The sequence below is a fragment of the Micropterus dolomieu genome, linkage group LG17 (genome assembly GCF_021292245.1).
Source record: "Micropterus dolomieu isolate WLL.071019.BEF.003 ecotype Adirondacks linkage group LG17, ASM2129224v1, whole genome shotgun sequence".
NCBI classification, from domain to species: Eukaryota; Metazoa; Chordata; class Actinopteri; order Centrarchiformes; family Centrarchidae; genus Micropterus; species Micropterus dolomieu.
Window position 1 is genome coordinate 27,220,209 of NC_060166.1, and position 26,837 is coordinate 27,247,045.

At 38.0% G+C, this 26,837-nt stretch overlaps 1 protein-coding gene across 9 annotated transcripts in view; it reads left to right on the forward strand.

The window, feature by feature from the left end:
* Positions 1-26,837, forward strand: part of ncam1b (neural cell adhesion molecule 1b) — a 72,766-nt gene that overhangs the window by 33,602 nt on the left and 12,327 nt on the right. For 5 of the 9 annotated variants that reach the window (XM_046074593.1, XM_046074594.1, XM_046074595.1 and 2 more), the window contains exons 6-16: positions 391-508; positions 3,063-3,223; positions 6,715-6,857; positions 8,519-8,542; positions 15,023-15,052; positions 18,599-18,749; positions 19,090-19,277; positions 19,632-19,728; positions 21,207-21,368; positions 22,132-22,260; positions 26,041-26,165. In XM_046074593.1, the coding sequence (XP_045930549.1) occupies positions 391-508; positions 3,063-3,223; positions 6,715-6,857; positions 8,519-8,542; positions 15,023-15,052; positions 18,599-18,749; positions 19,090-19,277; positions 19,632-19,728; positions 21,207-21,368; positions 22,132-22,260; positions 26,041-26,165 (1,328 nt within the window). The remainder of the gene's footprint in view (positions 1-390; positions 509-3,062; positions 3,224-6,714; positions 6,858-8,518; positions 8,543-15,022; positions 15,053-18,598; positions 18,750-19,089; positions 19,278-19,631; positions 19,729-21,206; positions 21,369-22,131; positions 22,261-26,040; positions 26,166-26,837) is intronic. The other 4 variants (XM_046074590.1, XM_046074597.1, XM_046074591.1 and 1 more) reach the window with 2 other exon arrangements.

A 26,837-nucleotide genomic window follows, 5' to 3' on the forward strand; every position in this document is an offset into this window, starting at 1 on the left:
GTCCCCCCCCCCCCCCCCCCCCCCCCCCCCCCCGGAACTATTTCCTCTTAGTTTTTGTTCCTGTGTGCTTGTTTTTATGCAGCAGGTGTTCCATGACGCTTAAACAAGCTGTAGATCCTTAGAGGCGACCAGGCTCAGCATCAATGTGGAAACAGTTGCCCAGAGCAACCGTGTATCAAAGATGTTCAATGCTAATGAAGTCTGTTTCCTGCAACTTCTGAGCCGAGCAAATGAGTGTGCCTAGAATATGCGTTCTGAATTTGTCACTGCTTCTGTCTCTGTTTTCCCTCCTACTATCTATTTATGTGACTGCTTATGCATGCATGCATCTATCTATTAATTTATTTTTCATTTTATCTATTTTATTATTTATCTATCTCTGTGTCTCAGTGCTCCCGACCATTAGGGTATGGCAGTCAGAGGTGAATGCCACAGCAGATGTTGGGCAGCCGGCCACGTTGACTTGTGCTGTTGATGGCTATCCCGAACCCATGGTGACCTGGACAAGGTAAAACTCTGCTAGCAACTGGAGAAACAAATGCTTTCAACATTTGCATCAACATTTGTCAGATACCAAAACATTGCACTAATAATTTAAACAAAAAACAAACCAATTGTTTTAAACAGTGCAAAATGTTTTGTTAGCATTAGTATAGGTAAAAGTGGGCAGCAACAGATAAAAGTGACAGGACTAATTAGAAATATTCAGCTTGGCAGTATTTACAACAGTGACATACAAAAAAGTGCTTTAGTTCACAGAATCCCTTCCCTCATGCATAAGAAATAAGAATTAAAGAGAACATATTATGCTTATTTTCAGTTTCATAATTTTATTTAGTGTTTGTACCAGAATAGGTTTACACCATTGCTGCAGCACTTCTTTTCACCCTGTGTGTTGCTACAGAGTGAGGCATCTCACTTGTATTTGGTCTTTGTTGGGAGTGTAATCATAGACTGACAGTAGCTAGTTAACAAGTATTAGCCAGTAGGAAGCACAGTAGGGCGGGCCCTGACAAGCAAGGTATTGTGATCCAAAACAAAGCTGTTCATGTTCCTGAATCAGTTTCGCAACCTAGACTGGAACAAGACGTTTCAGAGTGGTTAGTTATTAATTTGTAACGAAATTATCTTTCATACGTCATGTTCTAACTGTGCACTGTCTCTACCTCTCAATATCAACTTTATATCCATTGACTGCCTGGAGGGTATCTAACGTTCGGTAGGGAAGGTGGGGGTGAGGAGAGGCAGCGGAGGCAGCGGGCAGACGTCTTGTCACTGTGTGTGCTGCAGCTCAGTGTGTTTCTCCACCAGTGTTTTTGAGGGTGTGCCACACTAGCTGCTAGGCGAGCATTATGACACGTGTTACAAAGTGACGCAGATAGATAAGGGAAGTAAAGGCTGAACTACAATCGAGCTGTTTTCAGGCTGTTCAGGAGCAGTGTTTTCTGTGGGAGATGGGAACTCTCTTTGGGGTGGACTCACTTTGCAAATCTATTACATGCACAAAAAAGATATAAAACACAGTAAAGGAAAGGGAAAAAGCCAAAAATCATAATATGACCTCATTAAGCATGACAGTCATTATAGCTTATTATATTTCTGTGTTATGAAGTAGAGAAACTTTTGGCCAAATGTCCTCAGCTCCTCTCACAAACTGTTGAATTCCTTTCAGTGAAACTCTGTAATCCACAAGGTTAAATCCAATATGAGTTTATTGTAAATCCAAGTGCATAGTACATGTGAACCTCAGCTGGTCCCAGGGAGTCACTAATCAAGCTGTGTATTACATTAATTTATATACCCTCTTATGCACCTCCCCTTGTGTGGGCCTTAATGCAAGGTCCACTCTTCTAAACTTTTCCACTAACTTTCCCTACTCTATCAAAATTTGCTGTCTGGAAACAATTGTGTATTTTCCAGCAGCAAATTATAAAAAAAATAAAAGCTTTATGTCCATACAGTGTGCATCAATCAATTAGAAATATTACTTACAATAAAGAATGTGTTTGGTCATCTTGACCCATTTTCACCAGAGCGTATGCCTGACTGGGAGCACCCCTGTATGAGAGAGGCAATGAGCCTCCCTCTGTATTATGGATCCCTTCTGCAGGAATGTATGAGTAATACAATGCATTGCTAAACACATAGTTTGATTCTTTTACATGTTAAATGCTGATTAACAAAATCCTCTATATTTCAAATTTGATTTGTATTTCAACTTTGATCAGTAGACTATAATTCCAACTTTAATACAACAGGACTGCATGAAAAGTGTACTTTTACTCACCTTCAGTCACCCGTAGCTGTAATAGCCAACTTTGCATTATTCATATTATGATATAAAATGTATTATATAAATATTACAAGATGATGTCGAAACTAATGAGGATGATGTTTATATTTTATATCTCTACAGTAACACAGCCACATCAGGAAGGGTATTGGCCAAAGTGTACACCAGAACCGGTTTATTCATTGCAATGGGATACTTAATCACAGGGTATCAAAGGTGCATGTAAAAAGTGAAACCTAAAGACTGGAGTGTCATCAATAGGCACATTATTCAGTGTATCTAAATACAGCCATTGATAGGCTCCTGCTTTGTTAAACTGTTCCTGTTCATCTTGTTTCCAAGACAGCAGTTAGCTGTGTAGGCAACTTGGATTAGGGGAGGGGGCACAAAGTGCAAACAGGCCAGGAGCTGCTGTTGGCCTTGGATTTTAGTATTTTGTTGCCCTTGGAATAATTTTTGCAGTTAGACCGCACCTGCAAGTTGTTAAAAGCTTTACTGAAACAACTACTTATCACAGATCACAGAGGCCAGAGAACATTATCTCCTTTACATGGCTGGCAGTGGCGACAAACAATTTATACACCACTAATACATTAGCCATTTTTGTTCCATTTGACTCTCAACAGCAAATGCGAAAATGTCTTGCAGAAGAAAAAGGTTACTGCCCTAATTTTCCATTAAAAAAAAATAAATACCATGGTGCAATTTAAAAACATTTGAAAGTGACTGGACAGATGGATAAAATGTTCGACACACGTGTTTTCCACAGGAACGAAGTAGTTCTCGAGGCAGGAGAGAAGTACAGCTTTAATGAAGACGGCTCAGAAATGACATTATTGGAAGTTACCAAGCTGGACGAAGGAGAGTACACCTGCATTGCAAAGAACAAGGCTGGTGAAAGTGAGCAGGAACTCAGTCTGAGAGTGTTTGGTAAGGCACAACGTTTTCTATACATACATGAACTAAAGTGACAATATAAATTGTTCCAAGTGTGTGGGAATGAAGTATAAGCATACGTAGGTGAGGGAAGAACAATAGTATGGTTATGTGCCTGTTTTCCAAGGGATACAAGATGAGGTGTTGTTTCAGTGTGGGTTGTGGATGTTTCATGTAAGGCTGAAGCTTAAGGATTTAGAGAACTGGCCAAGTGGGATGAGCTCTGCTGAAGTCTTTTTCTTTTTTCTCCACTTTTGCCCACAAGGTTGTTGTCGTTTTGTTGTTTTGTTTCGTGGCCATAATTTCAGTCACAATCAGTTCATGTAGTCTTTCTGTCAATTAAATTTACAATGAGTTGGCTGGTGCAGTTTATTTTCCTTAATAACAGAGGTGGTCAGGGACTGGTTCTTCAGAGCTTGACGGGTAAACAATTACCAAATAATTACAGAAGGCAGCTTTCAAAGCACATTGTTTACCTCTTTAGCAATATTTACCTCATTATCTCGAAGATTTTCTTACGCTGGCCCTGGTCTCCTTACATTAGTGTGGGAAAAGCTGCAATCATGCGTTTCCTTGTAAGCTCTCAGTTCTGAATGTGAAAGCTGTATAAATGTCTTTTCCGTGATCCTGACTGGAGTTCTTGAATATTGCGTACCTGTCAATATCAAGTCTGATTAGATATTATATATTTATATTATCTTACATTAAAGCTCCACAGTACACACTCACCATACCTTAAAGCCCCCCAAAATGTGGTTTCAATTAAAAGGTAATGTTAGCCCCAATTCAGACTGGATTTATTTCTCTAGGGGAAGTGGTTTTAACATTACCTGCAGTGGTCAGTGATTTTATTATAATATGCATGTGGGTCTTTTTTCACCCCCACCCCAGTAATAATTACAGCTCCAATTACCTACTGCTCCTGTAATTTAAATCATGCCCAGAGAAATGTCCTCGAATTTTGAAGTGGATCGTCTGTGTGGAGAGATGTTTGTCCTGCTGCTTTTCCCTTTAAAAAAATCATCTCAGTGTGTGATTTGACATTTGTGTGAAAATGGAGCAACTCAGAAATGTTTTTGCTAATCTGATGGAAACATGCTAACACCAACATAAAGGCCTATTTGAAGAATGAAATTGACCCTGAAAAAGCTCATCAAAGGGGCTGTTGTAATGTCAACTACAGGTACTAGTATTGTCTTGTGGATCCTGTTTTTTTTCTTCCAGTATTTGTTTCCATGTCTTCCCCCATTTTTATTACATTTTACTTTCAATGCACCACTATGCAGAGTTAGCTGTTCATGTTTGCATTCTAACCATATATGTACAGACAAGTCTCATTAGATTACTTTGATAATAAAGAAAACTTAAAACGTGATGATTCCCACGCATGATTGATGTCAAATGGATTTATGGACATTTTGTTTGTGATAGACATGGGAGATAATGATATCCTCCGGAATTGTAAATCACACTCACTGTTTCATAAATAAGTGTGAATCCGAGAACGAGAACCCGAGAAATTTTAAATTTGCTTCATGCCTCTGCCTCCGGTTGGCTTTCTCATGCTTAATGTCCATGTCTATTGTGGACCATATCCTCTACTTTCCTGATGGTTAAAAATCTCGTCCGGAACGATGTTTTCAGTGCGATCTTGTGATAAATTGATAATTTGATGACTGTCCGGCAACATAAGCAAACAACCTCACAATTGGCATACAATTTTGATTCTAATGTTACTAAAAGTACTTTTCTCCAACTGAGCCTCCCTCACTTGAAACCAGTGAGAAGATCACAGACAAAAGAAGTTAATACAGACATCTGCCGTGGGAAATAACCAATACTGTTCTATCTTTAGGAGAACATGTACAATGTCAAAGTTAGAATCTAATTGAGAAAATAGACTTCCAAAGCCTTTTAAATAAGGCTACATTGAACTCAGCAAAGCAAATACACAACATGTTTATTTCTGCCCCCATTCATCATGAGCTGAACTCAAAGATCTAAGACTTTCTCTCTGTACACAAAAGGCCTATTTCTCTCAAATATTGTTTTTGGTTTTTTTTTCTCTCTCAAATATTGTTCACAAATCTGTCAAAATTTGTGTTAGTGAGCACTTCTCCTTTGCCGAGATAATCCATCCACCTCACAGGTGTGGAATATCAAGATGCTGATCAGACAGCAATGGTATTGCACAGGTGTGCCTTAGGCAGGCCACAATAAAAGTCCACTCATAAATGTGCAGTTTCACTGTATTGGGGTGGTCCGGAAACCAGTCGGTATCTGGTGTGACCACCATTTGCCATTATTTGAGAGAAATAGCCCTTTTGTGTACATAGAGAAAGTCTTAGATCTTTGAGTTCAGCTCATGATGAATAGGGTCAAAGACAAAAGTGTTTATAATTTTGTTTAGTGTAGTTTCAGCACCGAATACCTCTGAACTCTTCTATTCTGAATTGAAAAATATGATGTGCATCAATATCTTTGGAGAAAAGTGTGTGCGAGTGTCAGTGTGGAGCTGTAGTGGCAGCGAGGCTTAGATAGGATTTCTTTATCTCCAGCATGAACAGAACACTGAAGTTTAAATTCAGTTTGTAGACCACAGCAGAAGCTTTTTTAGTGCACCTGCAAAAGCGGCTCTGCACACATCATTAGTGTGGTTACTGACTGTTGTTGAAAGTGCTGGCCGCTGTTCATTTGTTTGTGCTGTGCCACGGGCCTATCACTCACAATGCTGTATCCTAGAAAAGGGTTCCAGTGTTTTAAGATCAGAAAATGGATCGAGAATAGCTGATACAATCCATTTAAAAAATGATAATCAGCTCCTGCCCATCACACTTAAAACAAATTGTTGCATGTTCAAAAATGTTTATTTAGAATTAAAGTGACAACACAGCTGTTCCCTTGTTCATTTAATTATCATTTGAGATAAAAGCATTTTAATACAGGGTTGCAATAATTTTCTTAAATTATATGTAATAAATTGAATAGGCTTTCATTTAGCAAATGTAATGCTTGATCCATGCATTCATCCTTCATGGAGTGGAAGGAAAAATATGAAAACAAAGTAATGCTCAACCTAATGATTCAGAAGTAGCACTTCAGTTTGCTTTGCTCTGCTCATGTCACAGCTGTGGCACCCTGCTATGCTTTCAGGTTAGCTAAGGTGTACTGTAACGTGACAGTTTTCTCAAATGTAAACAAAAATGAAAACCGGCTTCTTTGAGATAGGCAAAATAAATTACATGAAGTTTGGATCCACACATGGTTATCACAACTTTGCCACTGCTGGGACTTGAAAAGCTTAAACACAGTTTTGCTGCCATAAAAATCCCACTCACCTGTCAAGCTACTGATCCTCATCCTCCCTTTGAACTCATCCCAAATCCACAGAGTTGCTGTTGTACTTATTGTACTTGTGCTGCCAAACCACCTGGCTGTCTTGTTATGCTAGTGCGCATGTGATGACTTTGTGTTTGTGTTTACAGTCAAACCTAAGATCACATACATCGTAAACCAGAGCACCTCAGAGATGGAGGAGCAGGTAACTCTGACTTGCGAGGCATCTGGAGATCCAACTCCCACCATCAACTGGAGCTACGGTGAGCGCGTCTTCACTGAAGGAGAGCAGGTAAAATAATAAAAGGCAGTATGGATAACAGTAGAAGCTAGATATCTAAATCATAAGTACTTCAGTTATAGTTAGCCAAGCGTAGGCACAGAAAACAGGCATCTGGATCCAAAATGGACACTCAGGCAGTGCAGGTACATTTGGTGAATTTCAAAAAACAAAAAACATACCACAAGACAGAAGAAGGCAGACAATAGTAATCCACATATCAGAAAATTAACAGAAATCCATGGGGGAAAAATACAATAATTAATCCATAAGGCTGGAGGAGACACGTGACTTAAAGCAACTAACGAGCTGACAAACACTGGAGGAAAGACTTAAGAACACAAGAAGGAGGTGACAAATGAGGCGTGGATGGAACAAACAAGACGTGCAAACAATCAAATCAAGGAAAATACAAAGACAGAAGAAGCAGCAAAGTTAAAAAATAAAACATGAACATTGAGGGACGGTGTCCTGCAAGCGTTTTTTCTCCTGGAATTAATGAACCACACCTGGTGCAACATAGACTGGTATTATCTTTTTAATTAACTAGTAACATACTGGGAAAATGATATATTTAAAACTCTATGTAGAGAAAAAATTGGTGTTGGTGATGTATTGTCTCTGGTGACAGCACAGAAAATAATAAATAGTTAAAAACATTTGATGCTTCCATTTCTGAAGTTGCAGTTTGACTGATATCAGTGAATCTCATGTATCAGGGCCTCTATGTACAAAATGACAAAGTATTTTCTTGTACTCTAACAGTCTTATAGCATACTTTGTAAAGCATTAGTATGTTATGTGGAAGTGGGACACGCTGACTAGTAACCACCAGGGAGGAACACAAACCCGCTGGATGGCAGTGTCTCAAGGAGAGGAATTGAATACCTTTAACCTAAATTCAAGAAGTATATTGATCATCTGCAGGTGGGATACTTCTACAGTCACATTCCGAAACACCTTCAGCAAGGTTTATGTACTGCTGATTATTTCCTCTAAATTAGCAGCTCCTTCGAGATGGCCCAGTGGATCGCATGTAATTAGCTTAGCGACACTCAGCCAGTAATGTGGAGTACACTCAGATTTGACTGGAGTTTTCCCAAATGTCAAGAAAATCTGCATCAGAAACCCAATTATAACATTCCCAAAATAAGCATGCAATTTGAGGCAATAATTAAACTTTGTCTGCTTCTTATTGTACAGTGTTTGCTAGAATGAGCACTTAATGATCAAGTGTTTGTTTTGCATTTTCAATCACCGTTATCATTATTCTGCTCATGCTGGTGATTGAAAAGTATATATTATACTTATATAAAAGTATATTTATATTAAAATGTTATAATGTTTATCTATGGATATTCTGCTATCATCTTTTAAATTTGTTTTGGCATTGCATTGGTTAAGAGCTAGCCATTTACATACCATTACATCCTCAATCCTGTGTCCTTTTGGTAATGTCTTCTACAATATTCTACGTGCAAACCATCAAAAACAATGAATACCTGATTGGTATTCTCGTACATCTATTGCCCACACGGCCTGGTTCTTCAAGGTCTTGGTGTCTTGCTACAGTTGAGAGGTAATGAGGGGGAAACTGCTTCAGAGAGATACTGTAGTTCATGGAGGGAATTTTGGAGCCAGACCATTACATGCACTACATTTTCTTCCTACAGGCACATCTAAACAGGATCTATCAGGTATGAAATCTGCGTGGCACAGAAATGTACAGGAGTAGGGTTGCAAAGTATGCCTCCGGATTTAACAAAACCCCCACTGAAATCAAATAATCCCCTTTTTATTGAAAATTTCCCAGCTGTTTTCTTGAAAACCCCAAGGAATGATCTCATCAGAGTTCATGAAATCGATTCGACTGCTGCATGCCTCCCAAACCTAGCCTGAAAACCGATCACTGATCTTGTGATAGAAAGTGTGCAGAGCTTATCTCACGAGATCAGATGAACATTTGGTTTATAACGTAATCAGAGGGAAAGACCATTTCTGTGTCGCTGTTGCCTGATCATTTCAAACTTTCCATCACAGCATGAGGTTGCCTGGATTCAAGCCCAGCTCAGTCTATCTGTCATCTCCATAGTACTGTAGATTGTCTAACATTTATGTTAGTATCACTTGATAATTGAGGGTAAAAGTGCTCCACCTAAATCTATCTTTAGAGTATCAAACACTCACCCCCTGCAGATAGAAATAATAGAATATGAGCATACTGATCATAGAGGTGGCCAGTGGTGAAGTGGATTATGCTGCAAGAAGAGGTTTAATGGCCAATTTTCAACCATGAAAACTGGTCACTATTGAAATCCATTGTAACTGACAAGATTTCACTTAGACTAAACCACTGTGTGAAAATGGAAGAATAAACATTTTACAGCCACCTGTCAAGCCCACAGGGCTGAATATTTGATATTCAAAAATAGGTTTTGAATGGAGCATCACTTCAAGTGCAAAACACGCTACCACCATATGACGCACGTCACGACAGGCCTAATTTTTTTCTTTTATAAACCCACACAGTCACAGTGTTGAGGCACACTGGCAGACATGGAAGCACCGCCCAGTAACAGTTTACACCTCTGTCCTATAACAAAGCGTAAATGTCCCCTGAGGAGCAGCATTATTTGCAGAACACACCTCTCTGCTGCACCTCAACTTCCTCTTCTGACAGATTGTCTTCTTTTGTGGTCTTGAAGCTGTCATAGTGGATAAGGAGAGGCTCATCAGAGGGCTAGAGTAAAACTCAGAGCTCTACATCCCACAGTCTCACCATTATATCTCATAAAAGACATTGCCTGGCCAGCTATACTGTAGGTGCGAAGACTGACTCTGCAGGTGGGTGCTGAGGAAATGAACACACACTCAGGCTTTTTGTTATTAACAAGAAAACAGGCAACTACAATATGCACTACCCACCCATTTTCTGCACCGTGTAGTCATGTAGCCGTGCGGCACCATGACATGTCATGTGACGCACAACTGCGCTGAGTGGCAGTGTGTTTTGCACCTTAGTCTGCAGTATGCTTTGTGATCTGTGGCATCTCTTCTCAGCTGTCGTCAAAGAAATGATTAGCAGCCTCACTGAATCACTGAGTATAAAAACAGCAGATTGCTTATATCTTCCTTTTATAACCGTGATTATCAGCAAAGGAAATGATTTCCACGGTGGTGCTGTAATGAATGTGTGAAGAAACGGCTGCTAATTGTTTAATTGTCACGTTTAGTTTGTTCGTCTGATGTCCATCTGTCATGCTATCTGTAATCATCATAACAGCTGTATTTCATCCAGTACGGGTGTGATAAATGAAACGACATTCGTTTGGGGTTGACATAAGTGTTAATTCACTGTTTCACTGTTCAATCTTTAAACAAACTTTAAAGGATGTCAAGTCCAGGATTTTCTCATTCATATATTGATGTGAGATTTATGCGTTGGTCAGAAAACCTGCACAGATTTGTACTGTGCCATTTTAGATGTGTGGTGGTGATGAATTAACAGAATTAATTAACAGTTGAAGTAAGTGTGTTTTCATATATTTGGCTCCCAGGTTAGTCAGCAACTTTCATTTCTTGTTTGAATAGTACTGTGCATGTAGGACAAAACCCTATTATCATATAAATTAATTCATTCACATACAGTAATTTACTTTACCTTGGACAGGAAATTGAGTGGCATAAGAGAAGAGGATTATTTTAGAAAAACTTACTTAATAACTACTATTATTATGGATACTGCTCAATGAAGAACAGACATGATGATGTTCTGTTTAACATTATAAACTAAAACAATGTATCGTCTATGTTGTACAGTAACTGGATAAGTAGTAGTTTCACCACAACAATTAATTAAGCAATCTGCTTTATACAATGTGTCAGTTAATGCATTTGCGAGGAACTGTAACTTCTTTTTATGGTTCAATACTCAGTTTAAATATTATAAACTATACTAATTTTTGAAAATAGTGTCAGAAACCAGGATTTATACATGTTTATATTGTTTTGGCTTGCTTACATCTTTAAATCTAGAATAAAACTTTAAACAGCCTACCTGTTTATGCTTTATTAAAGGTGCCCCGTGGAGAGTAAACATCTTGTAAACAAACAAAGTTTGTGTTTACATTCAGTGTTACTCACAAAAACACATTATGTGTATTCTTAAAGTCTAAAAAATGTATTGAATGCATTTAATTTGTCATAAAAATATTTGCTAAAAATATTTTTTAAAGTTTAAAAACTTTGTTTACATCTGAGTTTATTTACAAGTAGCCATCTTCTTGCCTTTGTTGCTGTGTTACCGCCCCCTGTAGCACCGTGGAAGAGTATGAAGCCATTGGCAGGCATCACCTGCGAGCATGTGTATCTTCATGCTCATGCATGTGACAACACAATGTGGACCAACATGTAAAAACATTGTTCCATAGTGCTATTAGTGGTAAAAATAAACACCATAGGGTGCTTTTTAAGATAACATTTATTTACTTTATAGCTATAGCAAAGGGTTATGGTTTTATAATGTTATCTTCACATTTCATGTGAGAACTATACTTATGATGCAGCAGATGAAAGAGACAGACTCTGTAGCTTAAGATATTGAATTATTATATAATGTTCGAGCAGAAAATCAGGATTAAAGAATACTTTTAGAAACCAAGCCAGTCTGAGTTACAGCCATGGTTACATCTGATATTCTGTGACAGATTAGCTGTTCGTTGTCGGTTTGATGCTTAGGGAAATCTTGTCTGGCTTCGTTTTACTCTGTCTCCTCATACTATGGTCTTGGGTTTTAAAGGTTAACACGGGGAGAAACAAATTCACTCTGAATAACCTCCCACACAAACTCTTCAGTGTCGGCAGACAAAAGCAGTGGCGGATAACTATGAGTAAAAGGGTGCACAATGTGAGGATTGAGGGAGATTACTGTATCAAACAATAGAAAAGCAGCTGTACTGTACATAAAAAAGAAAGGATTAAAGGAGTATGTTGAGAAAGTGTTTTACAGTGGTGGGTGTATGCCTACTTAGAGTTACATGTCAAATTCAAATTGGTATTTATCTGGGGATAGTTTTGTTTATATGGCTATTAAAGTTAAGTGTTTATATATTTATTTAAAAACTTTCAGCTACTTGTGGTTTTTGGTTGTTTCAGTCGTTTGAATGCATCCGCTGCGAGTCGCTCTAGATAAGTGTGTCTGTTTTATAACTGAAAATGTAAATGAAGTATTTATCCATGCTTTGTACATTATCTACATAATGAATGTTTTGCTTATTTGAATATATATTAAACATTCTGCTTGATGCATGGAGTTTTCAAGCTGTAATTATCTGGAACTATTTTGAACTATGCAGAGGGAAGTTGTAGCGAAATAGGACTAATTATAAAACTTAAAAGCACATTAAAGTTTGTAGTAGATTGGGGGGTATGGCACTTACTGTCTGTAATCTGTGCATTTAAAAAAAATAAATAAATAAATAAATAATCCTGTTTTAGGACACAAATCCATATTTTAGGGCTTTGCTGTCTAACATCCAGATTTCCAATTAGAAATGAAAGACCTGAGAAAAGAAATTTTGATTATTTTATAAGTAATGAGATGCTTAAAGAAAATGTGTAATTAATGTTGTGTGGCATAGGTTTAGGCAGGGCATTTGAAAAAGAGGAATGCTTTAAGCGTTGCATGCCAATGCAGAGAGGGCATTGTTTTCTCCGCACACAAAAGGCTACTCATTTACAACAGCACGCCCGCTAGCTCAGTAGTCGGGTGATGTAAGGGTTTCTTCACTAAAATACTAGTCAGTTTTCTGTGATGTACTGGCAGAGGTTCTGAGGCTCAGCAGTTAATGACACAAGACGATGACAATGTGCATAATCATTGGCTTCAGTCAGGCGTCTGCCAGTGAATCAAACACCACAAGGGTTCTGTACGTTTATGTGTTTTGTGCATTTCTTCTCTCTCCCTGCATTGCCCTCTTCACACTGACGTCACAATTTATGTAGGAACAAAGAGCAAGGATAATTCACTATGGAAGGGAAGAAGGGATAACAATGGGCTAGGAAAATGATAGGTCTCAGGGGAACCGTCACCATATTAGCTTGTGTGTTAGCTCGGAGAAGTGATTGTGTTTTGGTGTCTTCCTTGTTGCGTGCTCTCCTCATGCTGTTGTTCGGTGTCCTTTTGTCTTAAACACCTGTCACAGATATGACAGCGATACTTGTCAGCTCTCTGACTGCACAAGCAGTGAAGCAGATGAGTGTGTGCATGAGGTGGTGATGTTCCAGACTATTAGGTTGCATGTTTTAATTGGGCTACCGCTCTTTCTCAGCACTTGTGGTAATATGCAGCCAACTGCTGTTTGTAATGATGTACACTGAGCAGTCTGTTTTACTGTGACAGTAGAGGACTTAAGAACATAGTGAAATTACACTCCTGCAGTAAGCTTTGCATATGATTTGTCTTACAAGTGTTTTATCGTCTCCCCTCTTTACTTTCCTCATTTTGCTTGTTGTCATAGTAATTGGTGTGAGGTTTGTCAGTGATATAAGTAACTTGAATTCAAACACACCATACGTGGTTTGTGTTAATTATAAGCCACCAGCTTTGATTATGAGAGGATAATAAAGGGGCTCTTTTAGATGTGAAATCATTGATGGTTTGATTCACTGTTTTCCCTACAATTATTCCAGCAGATTGTTTCATTTACTCAACATTTTATTGCTGTTGCACCTGATGAAATAGCTGTTTTTTCATTTTGCTTGTTACGCTTCAACACTTTTTCGCTATGTGGGCCATCATATCCCATTGTCATGCTTAACATTTCCTCTTCAGCATCATGAAATCCATAGAGCATGCTTTCCAAAAAGCTGTTTGTCTTGTGGAGTAAGCTTTTCAGTGTCACTGTGAATTAACGTGACATAGCATGTTTTGTTATTTGTTTGTTATCCAGAGGTTTGATTTTATTTGTCACGATGTAAAATGAGTCTGTATTCAGGAAGGTGTTTTAGTGTATTCAGCAGAGAGGGAAAAATAACCAACATTATTATGAAAATCTATTTTTTATCATGAAATGAGTGATTTTATTTCCTCAGTAACTATACTGAACAAAATTATAAACGCAACACTTTTGTTTTTGCCCCCATTCATCATGGGCTGAACTCAAAGATCTAAGACTTTCTCTATGTACACAAAAGGCCTATTTCTCTCAAATATTGTTCACAAATTTGTCAAAATCTGTGTTAGTGAGCACTTCTTCTTCTTTGCCGAGATAATCCATCCACCTCACAGGTATATCAAGATGTTGATCAGACAGCATGGGTATTGTACAGGTGTGCCTTAGGCAGGCCACAATAAAAGGCCACTAGAAAATGTGTAGTTTGTCAAAGACTTACCACTTGCAGGGAGAGTTGCTATCATATCTTTTATTAAGGAATGAAACTTAAAGTTCTGAATTTCTGTAAATCACATACTTGTCTACTTTAGCCTTGTCAAAGCATAACAGAGGAGAGCATCTGACTTGAAAAATTACTCAACATAACACAGGCCACCTGTAGGCAAAGATTTATTTCCAGGTCTCGCATAGGTTGCAAGAAGAGCTGTAACAAAGGTTCTTTTAACCCCCTCATTGCTTATTGAGAAACACAGCAAGAGTTCAGTGACTTGCTGACTAGGGTATACTTACTGTTGTATGTTGATGTAGGACAGTCAGAACAGTGCTAAGGTAAATTCACTTTTATTGGATTTTATATTCTCATTATTGCTATAAGCTTTAAAAGTGGATTGTGAGTCAATAATTGCTGTACTAGTTTTACCAGACCGACATATCTCTGTTGTCGCAGTGTAACTGAGTCACCTCTTCCTGTTAAACCAATTACCTTCTTATCTGTAAGTATTTGCCAACTGACTTACTACTTGCAGGGTCAGAAGCAGTGTTGTTCAAGTGTGCAGTACAGAAAATAAAACACCACAAAAATCTACCTTTCAAAGAAAACTCCTGTTATCACATAAAAGGCTTCTTTGGAAGATAATTCAGCTCTGGGGTTGTGGATGTATGGAAAATAAACTGGACACTTAATACTTGCATGCAATGTGTAGCATCCGAGTTTTGCCGGGATGTGGATTACTTTCTAAGAACTGCTTTGCCTTTTGTTTGTTGTTGTGTCTCTGTCCTCTACAGGCATCATGGACTCGGCCCGAGCAACACAAGGTATTCTAAATGCATGACTTTTTCCTACACCCATCCATCTTTCATGTCAGGGCAGCCTTATTCAATTCTGGATGGATGCAGATCAAAAATCTGATCAAGTAAGGGTCAGTGAGAGTATAAACCTTGAGAAATCTGCAGAAGACGAAAAGGCCGGTGCAGGCCAGGTCTGTTTTTGCCTCTCTTTGTTTTACTTGCTTGCTTTCCATATAAACTTAACATGCAGTAGCCTGCTTCAGACCTTTAACAGAGCCTGTGAGAACACAAGTCAATACAAGACAGTTGCCTGCTCAAGTATGATTTTTATCATATCTTTGTGTTTATCATTTATATATTTGCTGTTAATTCTATAACAAGCAGTTTGATGACCTGTTTTCTTTCCATAAACTGATTTTTGTTGAGGCAAAACTCTTCACAGATCTCTCTGTCCTCCCACCCACATATCCAGATCTCACTCAATCAACTGCCAATTCTTGATAATAACTTGAACTTGTATTTAATAAATATTTATAGTTCTAATTTGTTGGTGCAAAGATGAATGAATATATATGTGTGCAAGAGAAAAAGAATGATGTCTTTGTGCAGCAGCCCAGTGTGTCAGAGCCAGGGACTGTTCTTGAAAGAAAGTGAAAACTGGCAAAAGAAAGAGCTGCCCACATAAGCTTTTCTTCAACTTACTGCACTATTGAATATGTGTTTTACATATGTGAGAAAATTGGTGAGAAATACCGTACTAGAGGATAGAGCTGGTACATATTTGTCTTTTTGTCTTTCAAATTGCTTTCATCAATGATCAGCCAGCCCATCACCGTTTTGGTTGCAGGATCAGATATCAGGGTTTCCATTGTTATGCATATTTTTGTACCATTTGACAGGTAATGAGTATCTATTTTTACACCATTTGGTTCCTCAAATAGCCTTGCTATTTTATTTTCAGATTGCAGGGAGCTCTGCTCATGAAGTGAATTGGTCTTTTCCTTTGACCTCTTTCTGTAATAGCTTTGAGAATGGGTGGGGGTTTTTTTGTCGTTTTTTTTTTTTACATCTGTCATTTCCAGTCGCTTAATATTGACATCTGAGATGCATTTTTTAATAACACCTGTTTACTCTTTACAAAATGGATGAAAACCCTTATCCGACACTACTAACTACAGGAAGTGAGGAAGAACCTTTCTCATTAAGCACATGCTGCTTGCTATACACCTAGAAAGTAAAAGGTAATATGCATTATTTTTAACATGTGATTTAGTGATCAGCTGTACAAAAATGAGCCCCAAAAACCCAAACCTTATAAAAATCTGTCCTAGTTATCCACATTTTTCAAGAGGAATAAAGATAATTCAAACCAGGTGCCACTTTTCTATACAACAATAAAACACTTAAAACTGAGGTATGCCATGCTACTTTATTTTATGAACCATATTTTAGTTGCCTGCTGTCTCACAAATTACATCTCAGCAGCATATTTGCAGCACATTTGTGGTTTCAGTTTGTGAGTGCATTAATAGATCAGGCAATAATAATTTTCACTTTCTGACACAATGATATGGTTTTAAAGTCTACCTGCACTCAATTGATTGGTGTGTGTGTGTGTCTGCAAGATATCCCATTATAAACCGCAGTATGAACACGGGACTGTATGAGCATGCTGAGCATGTTTGTTGCAAATGCGTAGGCAGCTGAGTGTTCAATTGACAAGGTGGGGAAGAGAAGGTACATTCGGGGGAAGGGGCATTTTTATGCTGGGCTAGTTAAGATTTGGAGAGACATGAGTTTAACATGTCCTCAGTGTATTCTCAATTTTATGCTCTGATGTTCCAGCAGTGTCTCTCTCTTCTGCTGGTAAAGCTCAAGCTGTTGGAGAGCTCTGTTGTCAGTTTGGTTTGATTTATTAGAGGCGGTTCTGTCTGAAAGTCTTTATTTCCTTCCCTCATCTGTTTTATAACAGGTTTTATAACAGACATGTAAAGTGGTTTCTGTTTCTTAAAGTCAACAAATAATGATCAGAGACTTACAATAGGCAACCACTCTGGTGCATAATGCATTCATACTGAAACTCTATGGTTATAAAACATTAATGAATCACAATATTAAACTGGAGTGAACACATACTTTTCCTCTGGTCATCATGGGCTTCCTACAGGGACTGACAAACTCCACATATGTTGTTCTGGCTTTGGTGACATTGTGACGCTACATTCTCCAAAAAGTAGGAGCACAAAATTAAAAAGGACTCAATATTAAAGCATACTGACTAACATGGTTTACATTGTGTGGCATGTTGCACATATGCAGGAGTCAGAAGCATTACTACAGGGGTCGAAGGAGAATGCTTTCTGCACAGGGGTCAGAATAAAAGGGTAGTGTGTTATGTAAGTGTCTCCCTGGTCCTGCTACCCGCTATGCATAATGAATGCCCCAGACATGCTTTGTCTATTGAATTTTAATACAAACTAACGAGGGTTTCTCTTACACGGCTGCCCAGCCTGGGCCCTAATTCAATATGTGTAAAAGCATCCGTGCCATTGTTTTGCCTGCAGCTTGGATCAAAGCCATGAAAACGACCAATAGAGAGGCTTAGATGTTCAGTTCTGCAGCACCTTGTAAAAGGAACATTTCACAAAAACACCAAAGCTCACTGTATGAAAGAGTACTATATAAAAACACTTGCATGTCCCAAATCCATTAAATAGACTGCACAATTGAATTGGTTAGAGACTTACTGAGTTTGAGATCTGCTGTGCCATTAGCAAACATAATAAACTGTTAAGTTCACCCAAATCTTAAATGATGGAAAATTAAGGCATAATACATGTTTTAAGTAATAATATTCTGGTGGAGAGAAGGGTTTTGTCTGAAACTACACCCACAGTTTAGTGTCACATGACAACACCCATGTTGTTGACCCGGAAGGTCAGGAAGCTCTTTATGGTCGGATGTTGTAACTCTGCATATCAAGTTAATGTAATCAGGTTTCTCTAGAACACAACTCATTAGCCAGCTGTCTGTTGATATTTTCCTGGTTTCAAATGCAGTGTGACTTGGCATGTGCCCTTCATCACTAAAACTGGGGCATGTGGGTTCAGAGAGTATTGCAACCTACCAAAACTGGTCAAAAATAGACCACAAGTGACTTAACTTAAAATGTAATTTTACTGAAAAGTATGATTGTGTGCAGTGTCACTAAGTCGTATGTGTCATCACTATAAAAGTGCATGTAAGGTAATGCACTGCTGTCTGTCGTCGTGCATCAGCTTATTTCACAAGGTGGTAAGCCCTCCGTGTGAAAAGCTCTAGATGGTTTCTAGTGCCTTCTGTCATCAATTATTGATAAGCTCCCCCGTACTGTCATCTGGTTCCTTATGTTTCCAATGCTTTACAGAGCAGAGTGTGCCTTTTTCATTAATGTAATGTCTGTTCTGCTCATTAAAGGCAGATCAAACATCTTTCTGCAGAAATGTGCTCTGTATATGTAAATGTGGTGATGGAAAATAACTGTTGTGAATGCTTTGTTTTTTCTAAACCAAACTATTTTCTGCTCCCATTTAGAGTCTGGATGGAAATGTAGTGGTGAGGAGTGATGCTCGTGTGTCCTCCCTCACTCTGAAATATGTCAAGTATTCAGACGCTGGTCAGTACGTCTGCACAGCACGCAGTGCCATTGGAGAGGATGATCAGTCGGCATATCTGGAGGTCCGCTGTAAGTATTTCCTTCTCTCGAAAAGCTAGGGAAGGTAACATTGGAGCAAGAGACAGCTAGAGTTTGGAAAGTATCCAACCCGAAAAACACCATGCCCTCCCTTTAGGCCTCCCTCCAAAGCCACTCTTCCAAAACACATTTTCTTGCAGAGTGAATACATTGGCAAAATGGTGCAGGTAGACAGGCAAGTAGCCCAGTCAATCATTTCAGTGATCACTAGTCATCCACCTTTTTAACTGAAACAAACTATTTTCAAGCATCGTTAAAACCACAAAATCTGACGTGTTGGCAGAAATAACAAAATAAACTGTTTTAAATGCATTTTTTTCATCTTCACTAGATGCCCCTAAGATCCACGGTGCAGTGGCAGTGTACACCTGGGAGGGAAATGCTGTCAATATCAGCTGTGAGGTCGTGGCTCATCCCAGTGATGTCTCTATTGAGTGGCTGAGAGATGGACTGCAGCTCCCCAACTCAAACACCACCAACATTAAGATATTCAGAACTCCATCATTCAGCTACCTTCAGGTACACACACGTGTCAAACCGCGATTTACGTTCCATAAAATAAATGTACACACATACACATAGTACTTCCAGGTGCATGTGCACGTGCGCGCACACACACACACACACACCCCCCTTATGTCATCAAGATTTCATGAGCATAGACTTGAAGTGAAGGGTTTTCTTTCAGTTCTATTGTGGAAAAAAAATCTGATGAATAATTCAGCGGCAGGAAAGTTCACAGCAACAAATAAAAATAGGCTACTCTAATGGACAAACAAAAAGGTCACCTTCAGAGTGTTTGACACACAAGTTTGTTCATCTGCTTTGGTACACTGCCCTTCATATATTTGCCTCCCTTTTTTTCTCCTCCAGATAACCCCCGAGTATGAAAATGACTTTGGGAGCTATAACTGCACTGCTTCAAATGAGATGGGTACAGAGTCAAAGGAGTTCCTCCTCATTCAGGCCGGTCAGTAGTGATTCTGTGATTTGTGATTCATAGTGGTTTGTTGTTTTGAATTTGTGCATCAGTATTTTTACAGCATGATCAAAAATATAAAGATTATAGATAATAGGAAGATGTCTCATGCAGGGCGTGCATATTCTATAAATGCGTAGAACATTGATTTTTAGTAATAATAAATAAATAAATAAAGTTAAATGTCATTCGCTCACAAATTAAACTGTGAGTAACGTGCAAGGCTTTGCCTGGCTCCAGGCTTCAGGAACAAATTTTTCACCCATATTCAAGACACATTAGACCAACACATCTACCACAATGTGAGATTACACAGAGCAGTGTTTATTTAGATGGATATATTTAGATGAAAAGGCAATATAACCAACATCAGATAATTTAACGTTCATTCCCTCTGGCTGTTTACAAAATGCAACTCTGAGGATTTCACTTAGTGCAGTGGTAAAAGAAATGTAAAACAGAATACACTATTGTGCACATCCAAGGTTTTATTATGTGTGTATAATGAATTAAAAAAACAATTTATCAAAGTTACAACGCTTCACTGTAACTTCACCTCACCACCAGCTGATACCACTGACTGTATACTCACCAGCACATTAGACAAATGGAATAGAGGGCAGAGTGATAATGCCACTTGTAAGCCACAATCTGAAGTAAATGAATTGAAAACGCTGCATTCTTCCCCCAGAGCAGAACATGGGCAACCACAGTAATCACAGTGTGCCTTTTTCATTTCGAAGATCAAAGCAATTTGATACAGAACTGTGCTTACACCAGTGTGAATTCACGACAGCCACCAGTACTTTGATACGGCCAATCTCAGTGGTTTAAATTGTTTAAATATTGTCGTTTTCTGTAAAATAGGGAGTGTGGTGGTGGGCGAACCAACATTTGGTTGTTTTGATCATTAAACTTGTAATCAGAAAAGTCTTGATTTTGAATCTCCGTCAATACCGGCTGTTTACAATTTGCGGATATTTACATTATATTGAAACATCAAGTTGTGCTTGGCTGATTGCAAGTTGTTTGAATGCATCTAAAATCATTCTTTTTCCAGCTCAAAGGTTTATCAAACTCATAATGTTCAAAAATTTTAAGCTTTTTAAAATTGCAGCAGGACGCAGCTATTTTTCCCGTGGTTTTCTCTGTGCAAATGTTTTCATATAAGGCTGACATGGGATCGTCTTGTAGTTGAGGCACTTCCTCATAGGCGCATTTTAATGTTTTTACTTACTTATTTTCTGAAATGATGTCAAGAGTATGCAGCATTCAGTGCCAGAAATTGCATTGATGTCACAAATCACATATTTCTTACAAAGCTGAGGCAGTTTTATAGATGCATTTGGGATCTATTAGGAGCTGAGTTCTGTCTGTTAGTGTAATGGAACAATGGAGTCTGACAGTGTTGGCATGCTGCAATCTTACAGTTTTTGTTGTAATCGCACTGCATTTCCTCCTTTTACCAGAGGTGCCATCACCTCCATCCATCAGTGAGGTGAGGCCCTTCTCCACCACAGCACAGATCCAGTTTGAGGAGCCTGAATCTACTGGAGGTGTTCCTGTATTGAAATACAGAGTGGAGTGGAGGACCCGGGGCAAAGGCAGCTGGGTGCAGAGGATCCATTATGGTAAAAACACAAATCAAAACAAAAATTATGGTGTTTTGGGGAAATTGCAAGTTTTAAACTAAATTAGTTGTGTAAGGTTTTGTTTTATATATGTGAAGGTTTTTGTTTTATGTAATGCATAACATTAGAACACAGTTCATTCATTGGATTAGACAATTTGATTATTATATTTTCATAATTGTATGTGATTTTGCTTTGTTTGTTGGCTATGCAGTACATGTAAATATTTAAATATATTCATATTAATGTCATTAAAACATATTGGCCATTCGTTCTGCTGTGAAATTCATACTACATTTCCCTTCCTGAGGTCACATTTCTCTAAATGTGCCCATACCCTGACTTAATAACATCTTCATGTAGCTCTTCAACAAGATTGAGCAATAAATAAGTATATAAATAATTGTAATATTATTTTAAGTTGAAATAAGTGAGATTAATTATGATGTAGAAAGTAGTAATCCCCAAAGTAATATAAACATTTAGCTTGATGCAGCAAGATTATGTCTTTGAAACAGCTGTCAGTTATTTCTGTTTCTGTGTATCTCTGGGTTTAGACCTTTTGTAGACCATCTCTAAATAGATTTATCTACTGTTTAAACATTGTTGGAATGAAATGTGAATTGAGCTAATCGGTGTTTACTTGTGAGGGAATTAATTATGCATGTATTGTTTGAACACGGGCTGTGTTTGTTTTACCGCTAATCAAAATTATCAAGGTGTTCTCAACAGGGATTGCACTGCCTCTGATATGTTGTAACAGGCTCCATCAGTGAGGTGACTATCACAGGCCTGAAGCCAGAGACCAGCTACGAAGTGAAGTTGTCAGCCATCAACGGCAAGGGTGAAGGTGAAAGCAGCCCAGCTGAGTTCTTCAAGACAGAGCCTGTCCGTAAGTGGCATACCGTAGAGCTTTTATCAGACCTTTTTGACCTGTGTCTCCTCAAACACATTACCTGAAGTCCTCTCTTCTGTGTATTGGAGTAGTAAGTGCTTGTGCATCCCATTACTGATCTATAAAGGAAGGAAAGAGTTTGCCCGCTGCTGGATAGCAACAGTCAGCATTAAGACTGTTTGGACAGTGTCACAAAAGCTTCCAACAGTGTCTTTTCAGTCCAAGTCTGTCCTCTTCCAAGTCTTTTTGTTTGTCCAAGAGTAAAAGTGGCATGAACTAACTCACTGACCTCCTTGTTTTGTTTATTTAGTTTTTCCACAGAGGGAAAAATCTAAGAATTCAGGAAACATTTTTGTCATTAAGTTCAACTGGTTTAACACTATCTTGCTGTTTTACACATAAAATTGCACTCATTTCATCACACTTGGATCCAGTCACATAATCACTTAAAATCCAGTTTTGCAGTGTTTTATTAGGCTCATTCTGTGCTTGCAAACCTTGAATTAGAATATTGAGAGAGTTATTCCTTGGTTCTTTAAATTAATCTCAAACCCATTACTTAGCTTTTAGCCCCCTCTGTTGGTTGGTGATGCATGTTAGGAGGAGAAACTACTCCCCCCTGTTGGCTTCACATTGAATGTGCCAATTGACTCATAATTGATCCCATTTTCATTTTTGGACATGATTCAATGTTGTCTGCATGCTGATCATCTTCTCATATCTTAATTTTAATCATTTTCATTTTTTATCCATTTGCTCATCTGTCTGTTGTATCCATCAGGCTACACTTACAAAAGTAAGTGCTTTATCTCTTTTTGTTCAGCTTGGTTTCATTTTCACCTTCCGTGTATTAGGTGGTTTGAAATGCTGTACATTAGTATTAAATTAGAAGATAGCTTTTCTGATTAATTTAATCCCACACACATTACTAAAGATAATTTTTTCATTAATATATATTTTCATTAATATGCTTATAGAGCATTATCTTGCCCATTTCAGTTTTGTTTTAACTTCCCAGTCTCTGTTATTGACATCTACTATCTTAACTTACCATTGTTTAGTAGCAGTTTGTTGTCTGATGTCCGTTCAGGTAATAATTAATAACTCATTAGAAGAACTACAGTATATGTGCTGGTTTTTCATTTCATGCCACCTTTAAAGCAGTGTGTTAGTACAACCTGTCAGTTTCATGTCTAACCTTAAATGTGGCAATCATTAAATAAAATGTTCCCTCTTGCTTATCTGGCATATTCTGACAGAAATGAGTCTAGCTAAACTCAGTGAAGTGTTATGACAGAGATAGTCATTTGCGCAGACAACTGATTCTGATTGCCTGATATCTTCTCTTTTATGTCTCTAGACGGCATTTTTCATTTTTTCACTGAAGACACAGGTTTGTTCAGTAGTGAGCATAATAGATGATTAGTGCTATAGCTGTTGCTATCCCTACAGGATAACCCCATCATCCCTCCTAGCTGCATTTATGGTAACGTTAAAGCGTAGCAAAATGTGTATATTGTTTCTAGAAACTGTCACCTTGAATGGGCTGATCATTGATGCAAATTCCTCTGTGTCCATTACCTGTAGATTTGATTTCACCCACATTCCTTGAGCTGAGTTATCCAAATGTGAACATTAATACCATTTTCATTTGTGACTTGTGAATTAACGATGCCATTTCAGAAGCTGCACATTTCCCCTCTGGTTCCAGCTATTTTGTGTCATTTGGGAAGGCTTACATTTGGATTAGGCCCATCAGCATTGATTAATTAGTTTCCTTGCAAATTCTAACGTCTCTAAAGTCAAGAGGATAAAGCTGTTAGATGTCTACGTGCTCAGTTGTTGTTTATTAGAATGGAAATCTTTGCTGTGAATCCATGTCTTTTTTTTGTCCTGTGTCTCATCGTCTGTTCTGTCTTTCCTCGTCCGTTCTGTCTTTCCTGTCCTCCTTTCTCTTTCAACCACTCATGTGTCTTTTCATGTGACTGTGTTGTTTGGCTTACTTTCTGATGATCCCCATCCACTCTGCAGAAGGTAACAGATTTTTGAAAGAAGATCCCTAACTCTCATTGGAGAATGATACAGTTAAACAACACATTAATTGCTTCTATGCAATCATGTAATACAAGTTTACCTCAATCCTATTAATCAGCCATGTAGACATTTAGCCTCAGCAGGATAAATGAGAGAGAGCCAGAGCTGTTTTCAAGTTAATATATAACAGTCAGGAGTGTTTAATATCAGCATCTCTCTTATAGTATTGATAGCCCACTGCCGAAAGGGATGCTACCTCTCCTCCGTATAGGATGTTTCTATAAATCAAGTGTGTAATAAACACAGTTTCCTCTAATCAAAGGGGAATCATAATCAATGTCCACCCCACCTACCTACAAAAAAGCTGTGCCTACCAGCAGTTTGCTCTGGTTCTCAATCACGAATTTTTAGAATTCATGCTGAGAGCAAAAGCTACTATGTGCATTGCATCCTCCATATTGTTTATCATGTTTAACCTTAGACTGAATTCCATACATTAAAAGCACAATCAACTAACTTGGACAGGTTTTAACCAGGGTGTTGAAAGCAAGCAATATTATGAGTCAGATTATTAACACTAACCACTATGCACATCTTTCTTCTTGTCTGTCTGTCAGTAAGTAATTAATACTTTATTTATATAGTAGTTTAACCCGGGGGTCCAAAGTGCTTTACAGTTACACAAAAAAGAAGACAAAAAGCATTTGAGTACATATTTAAATTAAAGACAAGCCAAAAATGTTTAAAGATGAGGGCAAATAGGAGTAAGGAAATACTTCTGAGAATAAATAAATCTTAAATTGAGATCTGAGTCTCTTAGTAAAAATTCAATTGTGAATCAAAATTGACTCCCAGATTTGAAACCAAGTCTGTTTTAGTTAGGAACAAATAGTGATGCTGATGTGAAATTCCAAAAGTCTGATTTGCAGCAAAGACCGGTGCTTCAGTTTGGTTGTAATGTAGGCTAACTGCAGAAAACAAGACATTCAGGCACTGAGCTTATTAAGACAAAAGTTGCCAAACTGATAGATAATGTGCCCTAAAGGGAGAATAAGTCCAGTCCCAGGACTGACCCTTGAGGAACTCCACAGGTCAAAGAAGCACAATCAGACACTTTGTCTGCGTAGCATATAAAGAACTAGCAAATAGATAAATAAATCTGCCGTTTTACAGATGCAATCTGATACATTTCTATAGGAAGTTATTGTTGTGTGTTATATATTGAGTGTTTAATGAAAATCAGTTTAGTGCTTTTCAGGTAAGTTGTACTGCACAAACATTTCACCTAGTGCTTATCTTTACAGGCAAACCCATTTATTTTGCTGTGAAATGCAAATCCTACGTAAACATTTCAGTCAGTGAGAAATAACCCTTTCCCCTGAAGCTTTGTGTGACACTGGGGGAATGTCAGTCAGCAATTTTATACCGATTGAATGTCACCCAGCAACTCTGACTGAATCAGATAAGCATGTGGCTGTGTGTCATTTGGTAATTAGTCTGACTTGAGACATACCATCTTGAGGCGAGCGATTCAGGAAGGGCAAGTGATTTAAAAGGACAACAACAAAGAGGCCAGTTCCAAACGTCAGAGTTTATTTTCTAATCAAGGTTTTGGTTTTCTTTGCTCTACAATTTTTAAAAGGTACTGGTGAACTGACAATCTGTTCCCACTAAAATAATCCTCTAGTTCTCCCCTTAAATGAGCCTTTAAATAACCTCTATCTTGCTCTTGTGTGCCTGTAGGGAATCCCAATCCTCCTAAACTCGAAGGGGCACTTCAACCCAAAGGCAACTCCCTCAAAGTCAGCTGGATCAAGCAGGACGATGGCGGCTCACCCATTTTACATTACCTCATCCGCTATAAACCAGTGAGTATGCTGATTAGAGCAGAAATGATTAGTCTGTGTCAACTAATGCAACTTCTTTGATAATTGAGAAATCATTCAAGTAATTTATTAAGTAAAATGTCAAAAATGATCTTGTTCTAGACTCTCAATTTTTATATATATGTTTTTTTATGGTAGTAAACTGAATATCTTTGGGTTTTGGGGAAAATGTTGTGGTTTTTCTCACTATATGTCTGACATTTTACATATATTCAACAATAAACCAGTTAATTGAGAATTTAATTGGCAGATTAATCATTAGTGAACACAATAAAAGTCAGTGCAGGCCCAATTTACAATTTTTATGTGACATGCCATAGTTCTGACATCTTAAAAAAAAAAAATAATAATAAATGTAAAAATTAATTCTAGTTTTAATTCTGTTGTTTTAATCCTTCATGTTAATGCATGTAGAGCTGAAACAAATAGTTGATTCATCAATTACCTGATCGACATGGTGAATTAGCAACTATTTTAATTATCGATTCTTCAATTAACCAGTTTTCATGCAAAAATGGCCAACATTTTAATGACTCAAGCTTCTCAAATGAGTTGTCTGGTGTTTGTCTTGCATCATAGTAAACTGTTGCTTGGACAAAATAAAAAGCAATTTGAAGACGTCACAGTGATGTCACAGAGAGTGAAATGAGGGAC